At 42.9% G+C, this 16,930-nt stretch overlaps 1 protein-coding gene across 11 annotated transcripts in view; it reads right to left on the reverse strand.

The window, feature by feature from the left end:
- Positions 1-16,930, reverse strand: part of PALM2AKAP2 (PALM2 and AKAP2 fusion) — a 298,140-nt gene that overhangs the window by 27,307 nt on the left and 253,903 nt on the right. Inside the window, exon 2 of one of the 11 annotated variants that reach the window (XM_054177881.1) lies at positions 12,211-12,285. The exons of 9 other annotated variants lie outside the window; for them this stretch is intronic. In XM_054177881.1, coding sequence (XP_054033856.1) covers positions 12,211-12,285 — 75 coding nt within the window. Of the gene's footprint in view, positions 1-11,605; positions 11,700-12,210; positions 12,286-16,930 lie in introns of those variants that run through there. One more of the 11 variants, XM_054177882.1, reaches the window with a different exon arrangement.

Here is a 16,930-nt window from a genome sequence, read left to right on the forward strand (position 1 = left end):
AAAATCAAGCCTAAATTTCCCCCTGCACAGCTTGTTCTGTTGGTGGTTGCCTGGGAGAAGACACCAACCCCCACCTGTCTACAATCACCCTTCAGATAGTTGTAGACAGCAATAAGGTCTCCCCCGGGCCTCCCAACCCTCCTCAGAAGGTAACTGAGAAGATCACTAGGATGGAAGAGGCTGACAAAACAAAGCTTGGCATGACAGTTCAGGCCACACAGCCAGTCCAGGATAATTGGCTGGGTCTGGGAAAATGGCACACACTGGGGTAGCGAGAGCATGGATGGGAGGAGATTTGGAGGAGGAAGAAGAGGGCACTGGGATGCACACAACTCCCCTGCCTCAGCTGTTTGGCAGGAGAGGAGCTTGCCAGGGGGCTGCTTTTGCTCCTTGGTGCTAAGTATGTGCCAACAGCTTTGTATTTGCCACCTACAGAGAGGAGACTTTTCAAAGCCTGCACCATTACAAAGGCCTGTAAATGGGAAAAGGGCTGCATTCAGTTCCAGTTGCAGCCATCAATATAGCCTTCACGGTGATTCCTGTACACTGCCCATCCCCACCCAGATTTTCCAGAAGTTACTGCTAATTTGCACCGCCTCTGAATGCGCATTCATGTAAATCAAGATGCAACCGGGTAGTTAGTGTCATTGCTACAATGCTGCTGCACTTCAGTAAACCGCAGTTATTAGCAGCTTAAGAGAATTATTAGCATATTTCCTTCATGCTTGAATTCTTCATCTACAAAAGTGTGTGTGTTTGGGCAATCGGCTCTTTTAGAAGGATAAAAAAAGTGGGTGTGCTACTAGCAAGACCCAGCAAATGTGCTGCCAGTGCCTTCCTTTGTTTGATGCAATGTAACATGCATAGTACAAGAAGTGGGAGGCAATCTTTCTGAGCCACGCTGACATTATTCTGAAGCGATGGGGGGTGAGGTTGGGGGAGGGTGGGAAGGGGAACAGGGAGAGAGAGGAAAATACTAAAAAAAAAAAATAATTAAAAAATGTGTGTTTTAAAATGTCTCAAACACTGTTTCCTAATGGCAGGCTTTCACCAAGAACGCCAGCAAAGTTTCTGGACTGTTTTTGATGCTGTTGGTCTGCTGGCATCATTAGCATTGTTGACTTTCCTCCCCGCTTCCAACCCCCCCAGGTTTCATCTCCATTTGGAGACGTCCTGTACTGCACTTGCTTCTCCTTCCACTGCCTAATAGAATAGAATAAACCAGGTTGGAAGAGACCTTCAAGATCATCATGTCCAACCTATCATCCAACCCACCTAATCGACTAAACCAAGCACCCCATCCAGTCTCCTCCTAAACACCTCCAATGATGGTGACTCCACCACCTTCCCGGGCAGCCCATTCCAATGGGCAATCACTCTCTCTGTGTAGAACTTCTTCCTAACTTCCAGCCTAAATCTCCCCTGGCACAGCTTGAGACTGTGTCCTCTTGTTCTGACACTGGCTGCCTGGGAGAAGAGATCAACCGCTGCCTATCCACAACAAGGTCTCCCGTGAGCCTCCTCTTCTCCAGACTAAGCAATCCCAGCTCCCTCAGCCTCTTCTCATAGGGCTGTGCTCCAAACCCCTCACCAACTTTGTTGCCCTTCTCTGGACTCGTTCCAGCAACTCAACATCATTCCTAAATTAAGGGTCCCAGAACTGGACACAGTACTCAAGGTGCAGCCTAACAAGTGCAGTGTACAGGGGCAGAATGACCTCCCTGACTGAGCCAGTTGCTCCTCTGTTCTTGTATCTAACCTCTGGGCCCACCACACCTCTAGAAATTTTAGTGCAATAGTATAACTTAAAATCACATTTGCCTATGGTTGATTGGCCAATCCCCACCTCCTTGTTGATGTCAGTCATCTTCTCTTCACCTACTGTCTTGGCCTGCCTCTCTGATGAGGCAATGAAAAGGAATCAAATGACAGATTTACTAGGGGACTGACTGGCAAACCTTCACGAGAGCATCTGCTTTCATTCAGCTCATCCTTTTGAAGAATGCAGTCACCATCTGCACCACACATGAAGCCAGACCCAAGCACTGAAAACACAGACAAGTTGCCTGCACCTCTGTGCTCCCAGAGGATCTCCCTGTCCAGTGAGGAAACCCCTACCTAACACAAGTAGTGCTCCATGCTTGCAAGCAACAGCAAGTCCTTCTTTAGAGGTCATGTTCTGTAGAAGAATGGAATGAGACAGAAGTGTTGCAGTTCATAATGAGCAAGAAAAGCAAAAGCAGAGTTGTACAAGGTGCTAGTATCCATCCCTCACAACTCATGTTCACTTCCACACAACAGGGGTTCAGAAATGTACCACCATCCCACCTCACCCCACATGAGAATGACAAGGGGATGGGATCCATAAAGGCAATGCTCACTCCATCACAGCCAAGCCAATCAAATCAGCAACAAATGTTCTTCGGTTACCTTCCAAGATGAAAACCAGGAGGTCAACCACCCCAAGAATGTGCATAGCTATGGTGGATCCTCCTGCACCCCTCCAGGGAATCCCTCAGGCTTAATTACCCCTCTGAAGTGAGTGTATGCTCACACATGCAGCATAGGAAATAAACAGGAAGAGACAGGGAACTGGATCATGGGGACATGATCTCACTGCAATTACAGACATATGTTGGGATGGCTTGCATGACTGGAATGCTGTCATGGACAGCTACATACCTTTTAGGAAAAACAGATCAACAAGATGAGGAAGTGGAGCTACTCTTTAAGTGACAGAACAACTGGAATGTATTAAGCTTAGCCTAGAGGGGAATGAAAAATGAGTTGAGAGGTTATGGGTAAGAATTAAGGGGCAGGCTAACATGGGTGACACTATTGTGAGTGTTCATCACAGGCCACAACATCAGGAAGAGGTTGATAAGACTTTCTGCAGGTAGCTAAAAGCTGTCTTCTACAGACAGCCTCATGAACACATGCCCTGGGAATTCTCACGGGAGACTTCCACCACCCTGATATTTGCTGGAAAGACACCACAGCAAGGTACAAACAGTCCAGGAGATTCCTGCAGTGCATTCATGGCAACTTTTTGACACAGATGGTGGAGGTGCCAACGAGGAGAGGTGTGCTGCTGGACCTTGTGCCGGACCTTTGCATCTGGCTGCAGATGTGAAGGCTGGGGAGAGTCCTGGCTGCAGTAACCATGACATGGTGGAGTTCTGGATCCTTTGTGGAAGTAGGGCAGTAAGAAGGATTAGAACCCTGGACTTCTGCAGAGCTAACTTTGGCCTCTTAAGAGACCAACTTGGAGGAATCCAAGGTCTCTTGAAGGAATCCAAGGTCTCTTGAAGGTAGCAGGGGCCATGAAAGCTGCTTAACATTCAAATACCACTTCCTCCAAACTCAAGGGCAGTGCATCCTTGTGATTAAAAAAAATCAAGTACAGGAGGCAGGAGACCTGCATGGATGATCAGGAAGCTTTTGGAAAGACTCAAATGGAAGACAGAAGTTTACAAGATGTGAAAAAAGGGATGGGCCTATGTGGGATGAATACAGGAATACTGTCAGAGCATGCAGGGATGCAACAAGTAAGGCTCTCTTGGAATTAAGCTGATAAGGGATGTCAAAGACAAGAAGAAAGGCTTTCTTAAATCCACCAGTAGCAAAAGGAAGTCTAGAGAAGATGTGGAAAAAATGTGGGCCTGCTGCTGCTGCCGGAGGTGGGCACTCTGGTAACGGAGGTTATGAAGAAGGCAGAAATACTGAATACCACCTTTGCTTTAGTCTTTACTGCTAAGGCTGGCCCTCAGGAAACCCAAAGGTTAAAACAGAAAATCTGGAGAAAAGAAGACTTTCACTTGGTTGAGAAAGGTTCAGTTAAAGATCAGTTAGGTGAGCTGTACACCCACAAACCCATGGGCCACAATGGGATACACCCAGAAGTGCTGAGAGAGCTGGCAGATGTTGCTGCTAAGCCACTCTCCTTCATATCTGAAAAGTCATGTAGAACAGGGGAGGTGTCTGAGGACTGTAGGAAAGCCAGTGTCACTCCAGTCTTCAAAAAGGGCAAGAAGAAGGATCCAGGAAATTATAGGCAAGTCAGCCACACCTCCATCCCTGGGAAAGTGATAGAACAGCTCATTCTCAATGTCACGTCTGAGCATGTGGAGGAAAAGACAGCTAACAGGGTTGGTCAGTGTGGCTTCACCATGGGGAAATCATGCTCAATCAATCTTATAGCCCTCTATGATGGTGTAACTAGCTGGATAGTCACAGAGGGTACATCCCAGGAAGAGCAGCAATGCTGTCTGCCTGGATGTCAGCAAGGTATCTGATACTGCCTCCCATAACATCCAGGGAGGTATGATCGGGGGTGTGGGTTAGAAAACTGGACAATGAGTTGGATTGAGAACTGGCTGAGTAACAGAGCTCAGAGTATTGTGATCAGTGGCACAGTCTAGCTGGGAGGCCTGTAGCTACTGATGTTCCCCAGGGGTCAGTACTGGGTCCACTTTTGTTTATCATATTCAGTGATGCCCTGAGTAAAGTGACAGAGTGTACCCTCAGCAGATTTGCTGATGATAGAAAACTGTGAGGAGTGGCTGACACACCAGAAGGCTGTGCTGTCATTCAGCAAGAAATGGACAGGCTGGAGAGTTGGGCAGAGAAGAACCTCATGAAGTTCAACAATGGTGAGAACAGTGTCCTGTTTCCAGAACCATGTGTTTTCCTTACAAACTAACCAACAAACCAACCAGCAACTAAACCAACAACAAAAACCCTCAAAACAACCAAACAACCTGCCCAAAAAAAACCCAACAGCAAAAACCCTAACCCCCCCCAAAGACCCCACACCCAACCATCCCAAACCAAACAAAACAAAAAACCCAACCAACCAAAAACTCCCAGCAAAAAAAGCCCCAAACCAAAGTGTTGTCTTCTTGCTCCTGTGTGTAAAGGTTCTGTTTTTCAAGACAGTATTTTTATATTAACTCCTACAGGTTTTAAAAAAATACTTTTGAAAGTGTTATCAACAAAACTTACAATTTTTCATTTAATGGAAATGGGTAGAATTCAAGTACCAGGAGAGAGAGAAAATAAATAAGTAAATCCCCAAATCCAGGCTGCCCAACGTTGTTGAATTTAAGACATCAGGCACATGCTGGCAGTACCTTGAATAGTTTCATTCATAATCCATTCATATGCACACAAAAGGCAAAACCTTGCCTGTTCCTCTCACAGTGCAGCACACAGCGTCATGCATGCACAGATGGAAACCATTTCCAGTGACTGAAATGTGTCAGCACTGAGTGTCACAACTGACATTTGCTGCAAGCCGCTCTCTATGATCGTTAGTGACTTGTCTGAGGTAGTCAAACAGTACAATGGACAAATTTCCCTTACAAAAAGCTGGTTTATCTCCTTCTAACCACTTCAGAAATCACAAGAATACAGTATAAAATTAACGCTACTCCATACAACCTCCCCATAAGAGGCAGTGAGAGTTTCTTCTGGAATAAAGATACTAATAAGGGACATGGGGATATACTCACTGACCAGACAAATGGCTGCTTGGGAGAGCCTGCTGTGTGACATTTTATGTGTGGTTTTCTGTAGGTCTTTTTTTTTCCTTTGGTCTGTTTTAGAGGAGTTGTGATTACATGTGCTCAGAAAGCATGTGAAAGGCTTTACAATATTCTTCAGCTTCCCTTTGTGACATACAATAAAGCTCCTATCAAATCAAAGTCCAATCTCCTCTTGCTGCTATAATAAATTAAGGATGGAGAAAAATGGCTCAAAAATATGGTAGAGTTATGTTAATGATGAGCACATAATGAATGATACTGTATTTTTCCAAATGTGTCTTTATAGCTCAAATATTTTCTGTGCCCTCAGTGGCAAACAGTTAAGTTTTTCCTCAGCAATCCAGAATCCATTTTTGGAATAAACCTTTCTACTTCCCAGGTATGCAAATCTAACTCCAAGGTATGTGAATTGAGAGCAGTTTTCTACAGATATGAAGCAATGGATTCTTTGTGCCAGTTATTTTCTCTTATGCCCTAAAGATCTGGTCCTTCTGTGAAGAATTTGCAGTCCAAATGACTGCATTTCAAATATTGCTACAGGGGCAAGAAAAACAGTTATCTTCCTTCTTTAAATTTAATTCTTGTGCAGCTCCTGTGGGAAAAACACCCCCCCACCCCAAAATACCCACCACAACATGCTAACTACTTGCTATGAAATATTTCAATTCCTGCAAAGAACTGCAGTTGCACAAAGCACCTGCAGGAATGAAGTGCTTTATACAGAAATTAATATTTAAAGACAAAAGGCTGCTAACTTAAGAAAGAAGAAGGAAAGAAGGAAAGAAGGAAAGAAGGAAAGAAGGAAAGAAGGAAAGAAGGAAAGAAGGAAAGAAGGAAAGAAGGAAAGAAGGAAAGAAGGAAAGAAGGAAAGAAGGAAAGAAGGAAGGGAGGAAGGGAGGAAGGGAGGAAGGGAGGAAGGGAGGAAGGGAGGAAGGGAGGAAGGGAGGAAGGGAGGAAGGGAGGAAGGGAGGAAGGGAGGAAGGGAGGAAGGGAGGAAGGGAGGAAGGGAGGAAGGGAGGAAGGGAGGAAAGAAAGAAAGAAGAACAACACAGCACATCACAGAGGTTATTAGAATACAATGGTTGCACATCTGACACAAGGGAAAGTGATCCAAGTGATGTACACTACAGTGTCTGGGGCTGGGCAAATTCTTCAGTCCTGCAGTAACCAATACATCTGTAATTTTAGGAAGCAGTGGCTAAACTTTCATTCAAAAACCTCAGCACCATTTGGTACTGCCATCTCCCCATCCCCCATTTTCTATCAGCATCTAGGTAAAAGGAAGCTTTGAAGAGCTTTGGAATATCATTTCAGACACGTGGTAAGAACTGTGAACTCCTAGTACCCAAGAGATCAGTAAATTGGTGATAATGTGATTTCAGGTACAAGAACCTGCATTCAAAAGACCATTCTCTTGTTCTCTGCACTGCTGGCTCCTTGTAATGTAGGTCAGCCTGAAAGTGCAACTGAATTAGAGCAGTAAATGCATGCATAAGAAGGCATTTCATCCAGAAAAATGTGTTCCTTCTCATCACTCTCATCAGTTCAATGCTCCTTTCATTTCCAAATTGATTGCTTCACTCAGCTCCCTAGGACAGAATGACCAGGACAGTACACCCTGTGTGAGGGCATGGGAAATAAACCAATGCTGCAGAGAGACAGCACTAGATTCAAGGTCAGCACAAACATATTAGCATATTAATCAACCACACCACCACAGATGGTTAGTACTTTTTACCTTTGTACACATTTTTTTCCTAAGGTTTACTTTTGTGTGGCTTGCCTCTAAAATCCGTCTTTACTGAAACAAGAATTAAATGCTTCCAACAGCTGGGATATTTGTTTTACAGAGAATGTGGTGCCAAGTCACTTAAAACGGTAAATACAATTTCCTGAAGCAGTCTCCAGTGCTACCCAAGGAAGTGCAACAGTTTGCTGGAGGAAATAAAGAACACCACATCCAAATTACACACGAGGAACTTCAAATGATTAGGAATTCATCCACTACCTGACAGGGAATACAAAATATTATATAATCCTTAGGGAACAGAAGAACAATTTCTTCTTCATAGCTGAAGGTCACAAATGAGCTCCTGTACCATGGACCATTGCATTTGCAGAGACCAGTGGTAAAGGCTCCCCACAGCACGTGCTGGTGGATCTGAAGTGAGAGCTCCTGGCTCTGTCAGCAGCACTCTCTCACATTTAGCCCTTGTTTTGATGTTAAATGGAAATGGAGAAATCCCAACTGAATGACAGAAAGATGTTCAACTTAACAGTGTCTCAAATACAGATACTGAGTTCAACAGAAACCAGCTTTTGAATGTATACACAAAAACTTACTGCCTCACAAAATGCTGCAGTTGATATCTGCCCAACACATGTCAAGGATGGAACAATTGCTCTGGTAAAGCATGATCTAATCCCAGGGGGGAGGGGAAAGGACGCCAAACTAAGCCTTGCTTTTAATACTCTCTAACCCATCTAGATAATGTCAGCACAAGGAAAGGGTGACCTTTACGGTCACTCGCATGAAAAAAACAATGAGACAAGGGGATTTCCAAAATTCCTTAGTGTTTTCAGTTGTGCATGGGGGGGTTCCTCTTCCATCTAAAGAATGAAGCTACAAGGCTCCTCTCTAAATGAAAGATAGAGAAAAATACCAGCATATTAATCATTTTGGTCCAAGAGAAAGAGACCTTCTGACAAAAGAATTTGGGCTAGGCAGGGGCAGGAGGAAGGCAGCAAATGATGACAAAAGACCACACAGTTCACTTGTTCTTGCAGCAGATCTTAGGGCTGCTAGGAAAACTAATCTAATTCATTGGAGGAACAGAGGTAAACCTGCCAGAAGCACACAAGTAAGCTTTCTGAGATGCATTGGTATTAAATTAAGTTATTCAAATGATACATATTCTTTTAGTTGCTGATAAGAGTTCTGTAGATCTCTCATAAATGGCCTAGATGGCATTTTCTCTAAGCTGAAGCGCTTTCACCACTTGCGTTCAACAGCAGTATTGCAGGAACTGAACACTTAACCTGAAGCAACCAGCAACACACCTCTGCAAACAAAGCCTAAGATAGATTATTTTTCACTTTCTTTTTCACTTCTCTGCTTCAGAAATGCCAGCTGCTGGAGATCACACACTGCATTTAACTACTTCTTAAAGCCTAATTAATACTTGCTGCGCTTCTAATGGGCATGGCTGCTCAGCATCTACTGGAGTTTGACAGGAATGATGTGGCAGAGAGGGCTAAAGGAACAAATTGTGCTGAAGAAGATGAAAAAAGCCTAAACAGCTATTTCTGTTTCAGAAGTGAAGAAGGTTAAGAATTAATATTGATGCTTTGCCTCTATCAGAAGGACTTGTTACCATCCATTAGGTTAAGACCCATCACAGCAAAATCTCCTTATCATAGGTATGGCTAGAAAACTGCACATGGTGCAGCGTGTCTCACCTGATGGTAGCCTGCTCTGCCTGGAGCACAAAGAGCAGGGCAATGTTTTTCTTTCACTGCAGGCTGTGAGATTTGGGAGAATTACAGCACCAGGGCTGACCCAACCAGCTGGCTTGAGCACCTTATGCTTTGTCTTCCCAGTTTTTCAAGGAAATGAACTTATTTTAAAGCTAGATTCTCCTACAGAACTATGTATAGAGGTAGTGCATGTTGTGGCTTTAAAAGGTCCCAGTTTATATTTAGCTTTACCCAAAATGTGTTTTAGGCTGTTACCTTCAGACCTAGATTGCTGGGACATTACCAAAGGAAAACTGAAAAGACATCAAGAAAGAGGAAATCTAGCCTAATCCTAGCTAACAATCATTGGAATTACAGAAGAAGGTAAAAATACAATGGCGATCAAAGAATAAAACTAAAGTGTCTGCCAACAGCTGTGTCACACATACAAGTGGGGAACAAAGCCACTTCTAACAAGAGCCCTGCACACCACCTCTCCTGAGTCACACTCTCCAATGTGTCATACACACTCAGAGCCCTCAGTAAGCCACCATGCAAAAGGCTTTCATTCCAGCCCCCTTTTTCTAGAAATGTGCCATGGTGATAACAGCATTTGGGCTCCAAGCTAGAGGTTTCACACAAGAGCCAGAACTTTGTAGTTCTAGTGGATGGCAATTCACAGGGTTCTTCCTCTAAGAGCATTTAACTTGCGCCTGTAGAAAAAGGAGGCACACCCTCACAAAATGAAAACAATGACTCCAGTTTATCTGACATGATCGGGGAACTTTGACACACCATGACACCAAAAGGCCAGCAAATTAAGTAACGTTTAACAGAAAGAAAGAAAGAAAGAAAGAAAGAAAGAAAAAAGTCAGATTGCAGGGTCTACAGAACAGTTTCGCTAGTAAAAAGCTAAATGTGTAGAGTCTTTAAAAAGGAGGATGTTGCTAAATTCTCCACATGCCATTGCTGTCCCCAGGCTATAAATATGACCTACCATGTGAGTCAGGCATTGTGAACAGTTCACAACTTCATCTAAGCTTTGCTCGTAACACAAACTAAGCATTACAGTCATCTCACTGTCTCCTGCAGGAGAGTATTTCATTGAAAGATTTGGGTAGGATTTTTTCCTAATTCCTTATTTGGGAAAAAAAAGGCAGTTGAAAAATACCGGGGAATAAGGCATTCCCTTTCAGCACCTACTACTTCCCTTCCCTCCACCCTTTCTCACCTCCCCTTTTCCAACCAAAGACTCATTATTCCTTCTTTTCCTGCTGAAAAGCCACTGATTAAATGACCTGCAGAACATCTGGACTACATTAGGATATTATTTGATTAAGGCATTCATCACTAGCTCTTTCAGCAAGTGGAGAATTAAGATAATAGTAGGGGGAAATGGTGTTAACTTCACTGGCTATTTCAGCTCAAACTGCTCTGCTTGTAAAGTCCAATTGCTCCAGTCCCTTAGTTGTGGGTTCACCTTTTTTTTTTCCTTTTCTTTCTTTCTTTCTTTTTTTTTTTTTTTTAATCTTTCCCCTAATTACAGAAAGAAAAAAAAAAAGAAATAAATGTTGGTTAATTCATTTCATGTTGGCAAGACCACTAAAGCCACATAAACTGCTATATTAAAGGTTGCTGACATCTGTATTTCTCAGACAATTCGCTATCTGATAGGAAATGCTTTCTTTGGAGGTATTCTAAACAGCCATAAAAAGGCCATTAAACCGCCAAGCAGCACCTCACATTTCTGTACAAACAGAAGTCTGGCACATTCCAGGTCAAGTTGCTTTTAGGGAGGAGAAAAAGCAGACAAAACCAGCTTAAGTTCTGCAGGAAAGAATATTGTTTACAAGCCCATCACACAAGCAGTAACTCAGCAAATCCTGATTTGAAGTGACCGCATAACACTTCAGCTACGGAGTCTGTGTACATAAAACCTGTTATAGGGTGGTAGGAAAGATCATGTCATTCTGGCTTTCAGATGCTTTATCCTAAAATACCCTTCTTAATTTCTCAGGAGCTAAAGAATGTAATATTCTGGTGCATGCCCAGAAGTATCAACCAAGTGTCACAGCGTGCATCAAATGCCATAGAAACCAGGAATGCTGTTGCTACTAAATGTGACTGGCTCACAGTATTGCACTTAATTTCCTTCACTGCTAAGCAACTAAAAGATGAAGACACTCTTAAAGCCTCTTTATCAGCTGAAGTTTGCTTTACAGTGTCAAGAGGGATAACATATTCCACTAGTGGGAAACACACCACTCCAAAAGAACTAAAGAATCCAGCCAAAAGACTTTCCAAGCGCTGCCTGAAGAGTATACACACTGAACGTGGGTGGCTTTCCCAGCTCCCTCATGTGCAGGATGCACAAAGCAGGGTTTTTTTTCTCCCTAGAACCACTACCGTCTTGCATTACACCTATGCAGAAAGTTGTAAATCTCAGAAGCTCTGCCTACTGTTTATAATGAATTGAGCAGCCACAGAACGACAAATCCCACAGCCATCCCAGAGAAAAAAAGGTATTTTAAATACCCCTCCCAGTATTGAATGATAAAGGCTTTATGGAAGACAGAAATTACAGATCAGAAATCTTAGCTTACCCTTTGTCTTTCTGTTCCTGAAGCAAATCCCAAAATGTCTTTTTCCACAAGAGACTTCACTTTTTTGGGGCTCATTAAGTCAAATTCCTTCCTCAGCTCGTTAAAGGATTGTGATGTCAGAGGCTGAGGGAGGGCTATTTTTTTTTCCTTTAGAAGAGGCAGCCCACACTCGCTGCCCATTCACACAAAGAGGCTGTTTTAAAAGGAAAATGCCAGTTCACGCTACTCAAAAAGAGCATGACTTCACTTAACCTGTAAAAGACCCGCCCCTCTAGACATCCCCTCAAAATCATCACGTTCGCAACAGGCTCGTTCAAAGATCTGTTTTCAAGTTGCACAAGCAGGAGTTTACTGTTTTGGAGTTGGTTGTTGTCTTTTTTCTTTTGAGGGAGAAGGCACAACCCAACAACACAATGTGGGAGTGGCTTTGTACGAGAAAGGAGCAATTACTGGAAGGATTGCTGTGAAAGACACAAGCTCCAAGCAGTAATTAGCGGTAATTTTTACCTACTAGGAAACAAAACAAAACAAAAAAAGGATTGACTATATTCTTTCCACAGGAGAGGCTTAAAGGTAACTGAAGTGCTTAGGGCACCTTTGCTAACCTTCTGCTTTAGAAGACTCAGGTCAGGGTAGTGGTCTCCAGCCTGTAGGAAATGTGTCAGCCACACGGAAAACAACTGAAGACAGGGAAAAACATAAAAAAAAAATAAAAATTAGAAGGAAGGACGGCTGGGAAAAAAAGCATAATGTTTTCTACAGCACAGTACTTTTTCATTACTGCTGCCTGTGGGCTACTGACATTTGAGTACCTCTGGATTAGGTTTCCTGGAGGCTTGATAGTTAAAGCTAAAAAACATGAGCTATGCTGACCATGCTGACTTTGAGTTTAAACAGTCTGAATTTAGTGTCACCTTACATGTGCTGCTACAAATGACGTAGCTTAAGTGTTGGAATAGTGTATTTTACACACCTGAAGAATTATGTAAGATATTAATTTGCTTTCTGACTACTTCTAGAGTATCAGTAAAGAGAAGGTACAGCCATCCTCCACCAGCAATAATGAAAAAGCACAGCAATGCTATTTTTGAAATGGGGACCTTTGAAGGCAGTGGTATCTCATCTTCATCTGATGCTAGACCACCTTCCTGAGCCACATTAAATGAGGCAAGTCAAGGCTCTGCAGTTTTAAAATGGCTAGGTAACAAGCTCCTTGTCACCTGTGAATGAATTTCTGAAAACAGAATGTAAATAAGGTTTTCACAGGAAACAAATAATTTACACTCGCCATCCCTGTCCTAAAATAAAACCAAGAGTGGCTTTGGTGAGCCTAAAGTGACAGGAAATACTGTGTGCTTTCATATATTACCTCTCATACTGCTTGGACAAGGAGCAGATACTAAAATACATAGTAATAACTGCTCTCTTATTAGCTTTTTCCCTCTTCTTTTTCTTTTTCCCTTGGATCATCCAAGAATGATGAGGATAGAAAGATCACTATGATAAGGGATAAATGCCTCACGGAGAAATTATGTTCTGTATTAAACTGTAGGGATTTAATTTGCCATTTCTGCAGCTCCTTATTCATTAAGTATGAAATTCAACTAATGCTGGTTCACCTGTGGTCACTGAAGGAGCAGAAGGTCACAAAATATTTATCTTATGTACTCTCCCCACCACCAGCCAGCCAAAGCCCTACGTGCTCTGGAGGTCACTGGAGGACAGAGCTGTAACTGGAGCACTGCCCAGGTGTGCAGGAGATGGTGCTCAAGACACTTGTTTGCGGCAGGCTCACAGGAGTTACCCATTTGACATGCAAAAGCTCAGTTTTCACTGAAACCCAAAAGAGTTTTACTAGAAACCAGCTCATACCAATTAGACTTGGAAAACAGGAATACCAGCTTTCCTTAACATATTGGTATGTTGCAAGAATGAACTGGGCTATTGGTAGTAAAGATCTTGCATGCAGTATAGCAGTGAACCTAAGCAGCCAAGGCAGCAGATACACTGTGTTAAACCCCCTTCCGCTAGAGCTGGCCTCAAATGAAAAACCAACCTGCTCTCCTCTCAGGAATTTGGACCTACTATTCCCATCAACTTTAAATAAGTGGTGTTTGGAGGTTTTGTTTCGTTTGTTTTGTGTGTGTTTGGTTTTGCTTGGTTGGTTTTGTTATTTTTCTTAAAGACTTAGGGCCTTCTAACAGAGTAAGGTTCTAAAAAAAAAAAAATTTCTAGTACTCTTGGTTGAAGTGAAAAGCTTGAGCAGAAAACTGAAATGGCTGAATGATCAAGGAACAAACAAAAATGCCTGATGTCTATCTCACAATGGACCAAAAATACTTTAAAATGATTGCTCTTAACTTTTTGAAGTGCAAAGATTCTTGACGTGTCTGCATTTTAAATCACCTCTCCTTCATGACTATAAGCAGCAAGTGCCTGAGACCTGGGCCCCCTACATCATGCCATATTGAAAGGCAGTAACTGTGGAGAGTCTGTGCAAGAATCACAGATCTACCGAACAATCAGCAAGTATTGTCTTGTGGAGACATCAAGGGCAAGATTATAAAAAGACAGAGTGATGCTGGTCACAGCACCTGAATAAAAAAGGACCATTTCAAAATGATTTATATGTTTCAGGCTTCTAATCTTCTAAATTTGCAGCAGGAATGCACATTAAAGCCAAAGATGCTGGATATCACAGCTTAGTTTTCCAAAAAGCTACCATGATGTAGGTAACTCCTGCTTTTGGCTGCAAATATAAGGATCCTCAGATCTGCAGCCCAATTTGTCTCTCAAAAATGGCAGGTCATACACACTTTTAGTGCAGAATTAAACCTGTAAGTGGGAAAGACTCTGTCCACAAGACTGCACTCTCCGTGCCAGGAGGCTACCTGTTGAAGCAGATGAGATACGTAAGGAAGAGCTCAACCAGTGAAAGAAAAAGATGTAGGTGACATCACGTCCTGTGAGAAAGATTGCGACTTTGGGAGACTTCTTTAATTCAAAGCTCTCCCCTGTAACTCTTCAAGATATGGACTTAAGCATTAGATGTGAGGCACATCTATGCTAGTCTACGCTAGTTTCCCTGAGTGCTTCTGGGAGAAGCTATCTCAGATCTCAGCTGAGGGTTGCAACTTGTGGTTATGGTTGAACAAAGCAGGGGACACAATTAAATTTATTTTTTCTTAATGTGGCAGAAAGAGATATGTAGTGTTATATCTCCTGATGAAGCAGTAACAAAGCTATAGTGGTCAGATAAACACAAGCCCTTTGAGCAAACCTTTGCGCAACCCTTTGCGCCCTTTGATGCTTCCCTATCATCTTGAAGACCTTCCCACAGTGGAAATAACTGCACCACTTTAACCACAGGGTCATGTTACAACCTGTTGCAAAGGGCTAATTCTATTCAAGTGTATGCAAGCTTAAGGTAAACCAAACAAATCCTCTTGTGCATCCCTTTCCTGCTCAGGAAATAAACACCCTGCATGACTTTCTGAGCCTGTCAGACCAGCACCACTAAATTCAAGATACACAACGGCAGAATTAAAAACAAATAGCAGAAGTATTCCCTTACCTCCTTCTGTACCAATAGTCTTTTCATGACACACATCTCATTAGAGAAAGTATTATCTCTCTCCTCTGTATCACAGCAGAGTTGCCTGCACATGAAAGAAGGTCATATGGGACCAGAGTCCCCATTTTAGCTTGTTATCTTCAAACTATATTATCTCCACAGATGTCTCTGCCTGGGACTGTGAAACAAAAAGTGGCTGCTGGAAGAGAAACTGGTGCTTCAGCATGCAGCTGCTGAAGTTTACTAAACATTTTAAGGATCTCCCAATTTTTAATACTTTTTCTACAAATCTACCCTGCAAAGCCTGCAGTGAAATAAGTATGGTTGGTGAACATTAGAGGACAACATGTGCAAGGGACCAGAGTAAAATGATAAAAATACAGAAGACATGGTAAGGCTTTTAATGCCACCCCTGCCACTGTTGGGTTTGGTGGGGTTTGTTTTTTAAGTGAATTGCTACATTCTTCAGCCTTCTCTGCAGATAAAACCTTTCTGACTTCTCTGTGTGGCCCCACATGGCAGGGAGCATAGGCAGGGAGAGGGAAGGCAGTTTTCTGTGTTGGTCCCCATCCACCTTTGACGCTGGTCAGGTCACGCCTGCTCACCAGCCAGTTTTTAGTTTTCACAGAATCACAGAATGGTAGGGGCTGGAAGGGACCTTGAAAGATCATCAAGTCCAACCCTGCTGCCAGAGCAGGATCACCTATATCAGGTCACACAGGAACACATCCAGGCAGGTTTTGAATATCTCTAGAGAGGGAGACTCCACAACCCCCATGGGCAGAGAAGGCTCATAGCAGCCAGGGAAGCCAATGTCACAGAATTCTTTCTTGCAACAAATGCTTCCAAAAAATAAATAGTTTTCTTGGATCTTTCCTCATGTTGAAATTACAAAGAATTTAATCTGGTGAGAAATCTTAACTGCTCTTCCTCCTGCTTTCATGGAAATCACATGCCCTAAACCCAAAGGCCACTGCTATTTATTTTATGAGAACAAATTGGCTCTGCCAGTTTAATTTCCCCTGGTACTGTAATCAGACCTGCTATTCTTATAAAGACAACTGGGATGAGACAGAAATAAAACATGTTTCTGAGGACAGTCTGCACAGACAGCTTGCTCACACCTCAAACCTCTCCCTTCCAGATTAGACTCCCAACACAATATTTGTATTTCAGACAGCCTGGTCTGCTGCTGTAGCAGCAGGAGAATAATGGCTCGGTATGGATTACCCAAGGATGGCCACTGAAACAAATTTCCAAGAGGAAATTGTCACCTTAGGCATCGATGGGCTCTCACATTTGACTAGTGCTTTGCATTTTCTGTGTGATTCACAGTGGGAAGGTATGGAGAAGTAGCTTGCTGCTGCCTTCTTTCACAGGGAAAGGGACCAATGCCTAGCTCTTGTCACTGCTTGCTGTCACCATTGTGTCTTCTCATGATGGAGGAAGTCTGCATTTTCTTCAGAAAGAAAATGCCTCTGGCTTCTACTTGTAGTGCATGAACATCTACTTGTGCTGGCACCTGGATTGGGTAATGTAAGTAGGATTCACATCTGAGAAACATTTAACCCTGGTGAAAACCAAAAGTTTGTGTTCAGCCCAACTCAAAGAATACCTGGAAGCTATCTTGTAATATTGCCTGAATTGAAATTAATTTGCAAGACTAAAACATGTCTTCTTCCTTCTCATTTCCCATGCTGATCAGGTAAGGGTTTTTATAAAAGGCATATTCACACTTGTCTGCTCTGAAA

Source organism: Dryobates pubescens, chromosome Z (genome assembly GCF_014839835.1).
Source record: "Dryobates pubescens isolate bDryPub1 chromosome Z, bDryPub1.pri, whole genome shotgun sequence".
In the NCBI taxonomy this organism is placed as follows: domain Eukaryota; kingdom Metazoa; phylum Chordata; class Aves; order Piciformes; family Picidae; genus Dryobates; species Dryobates pubescens.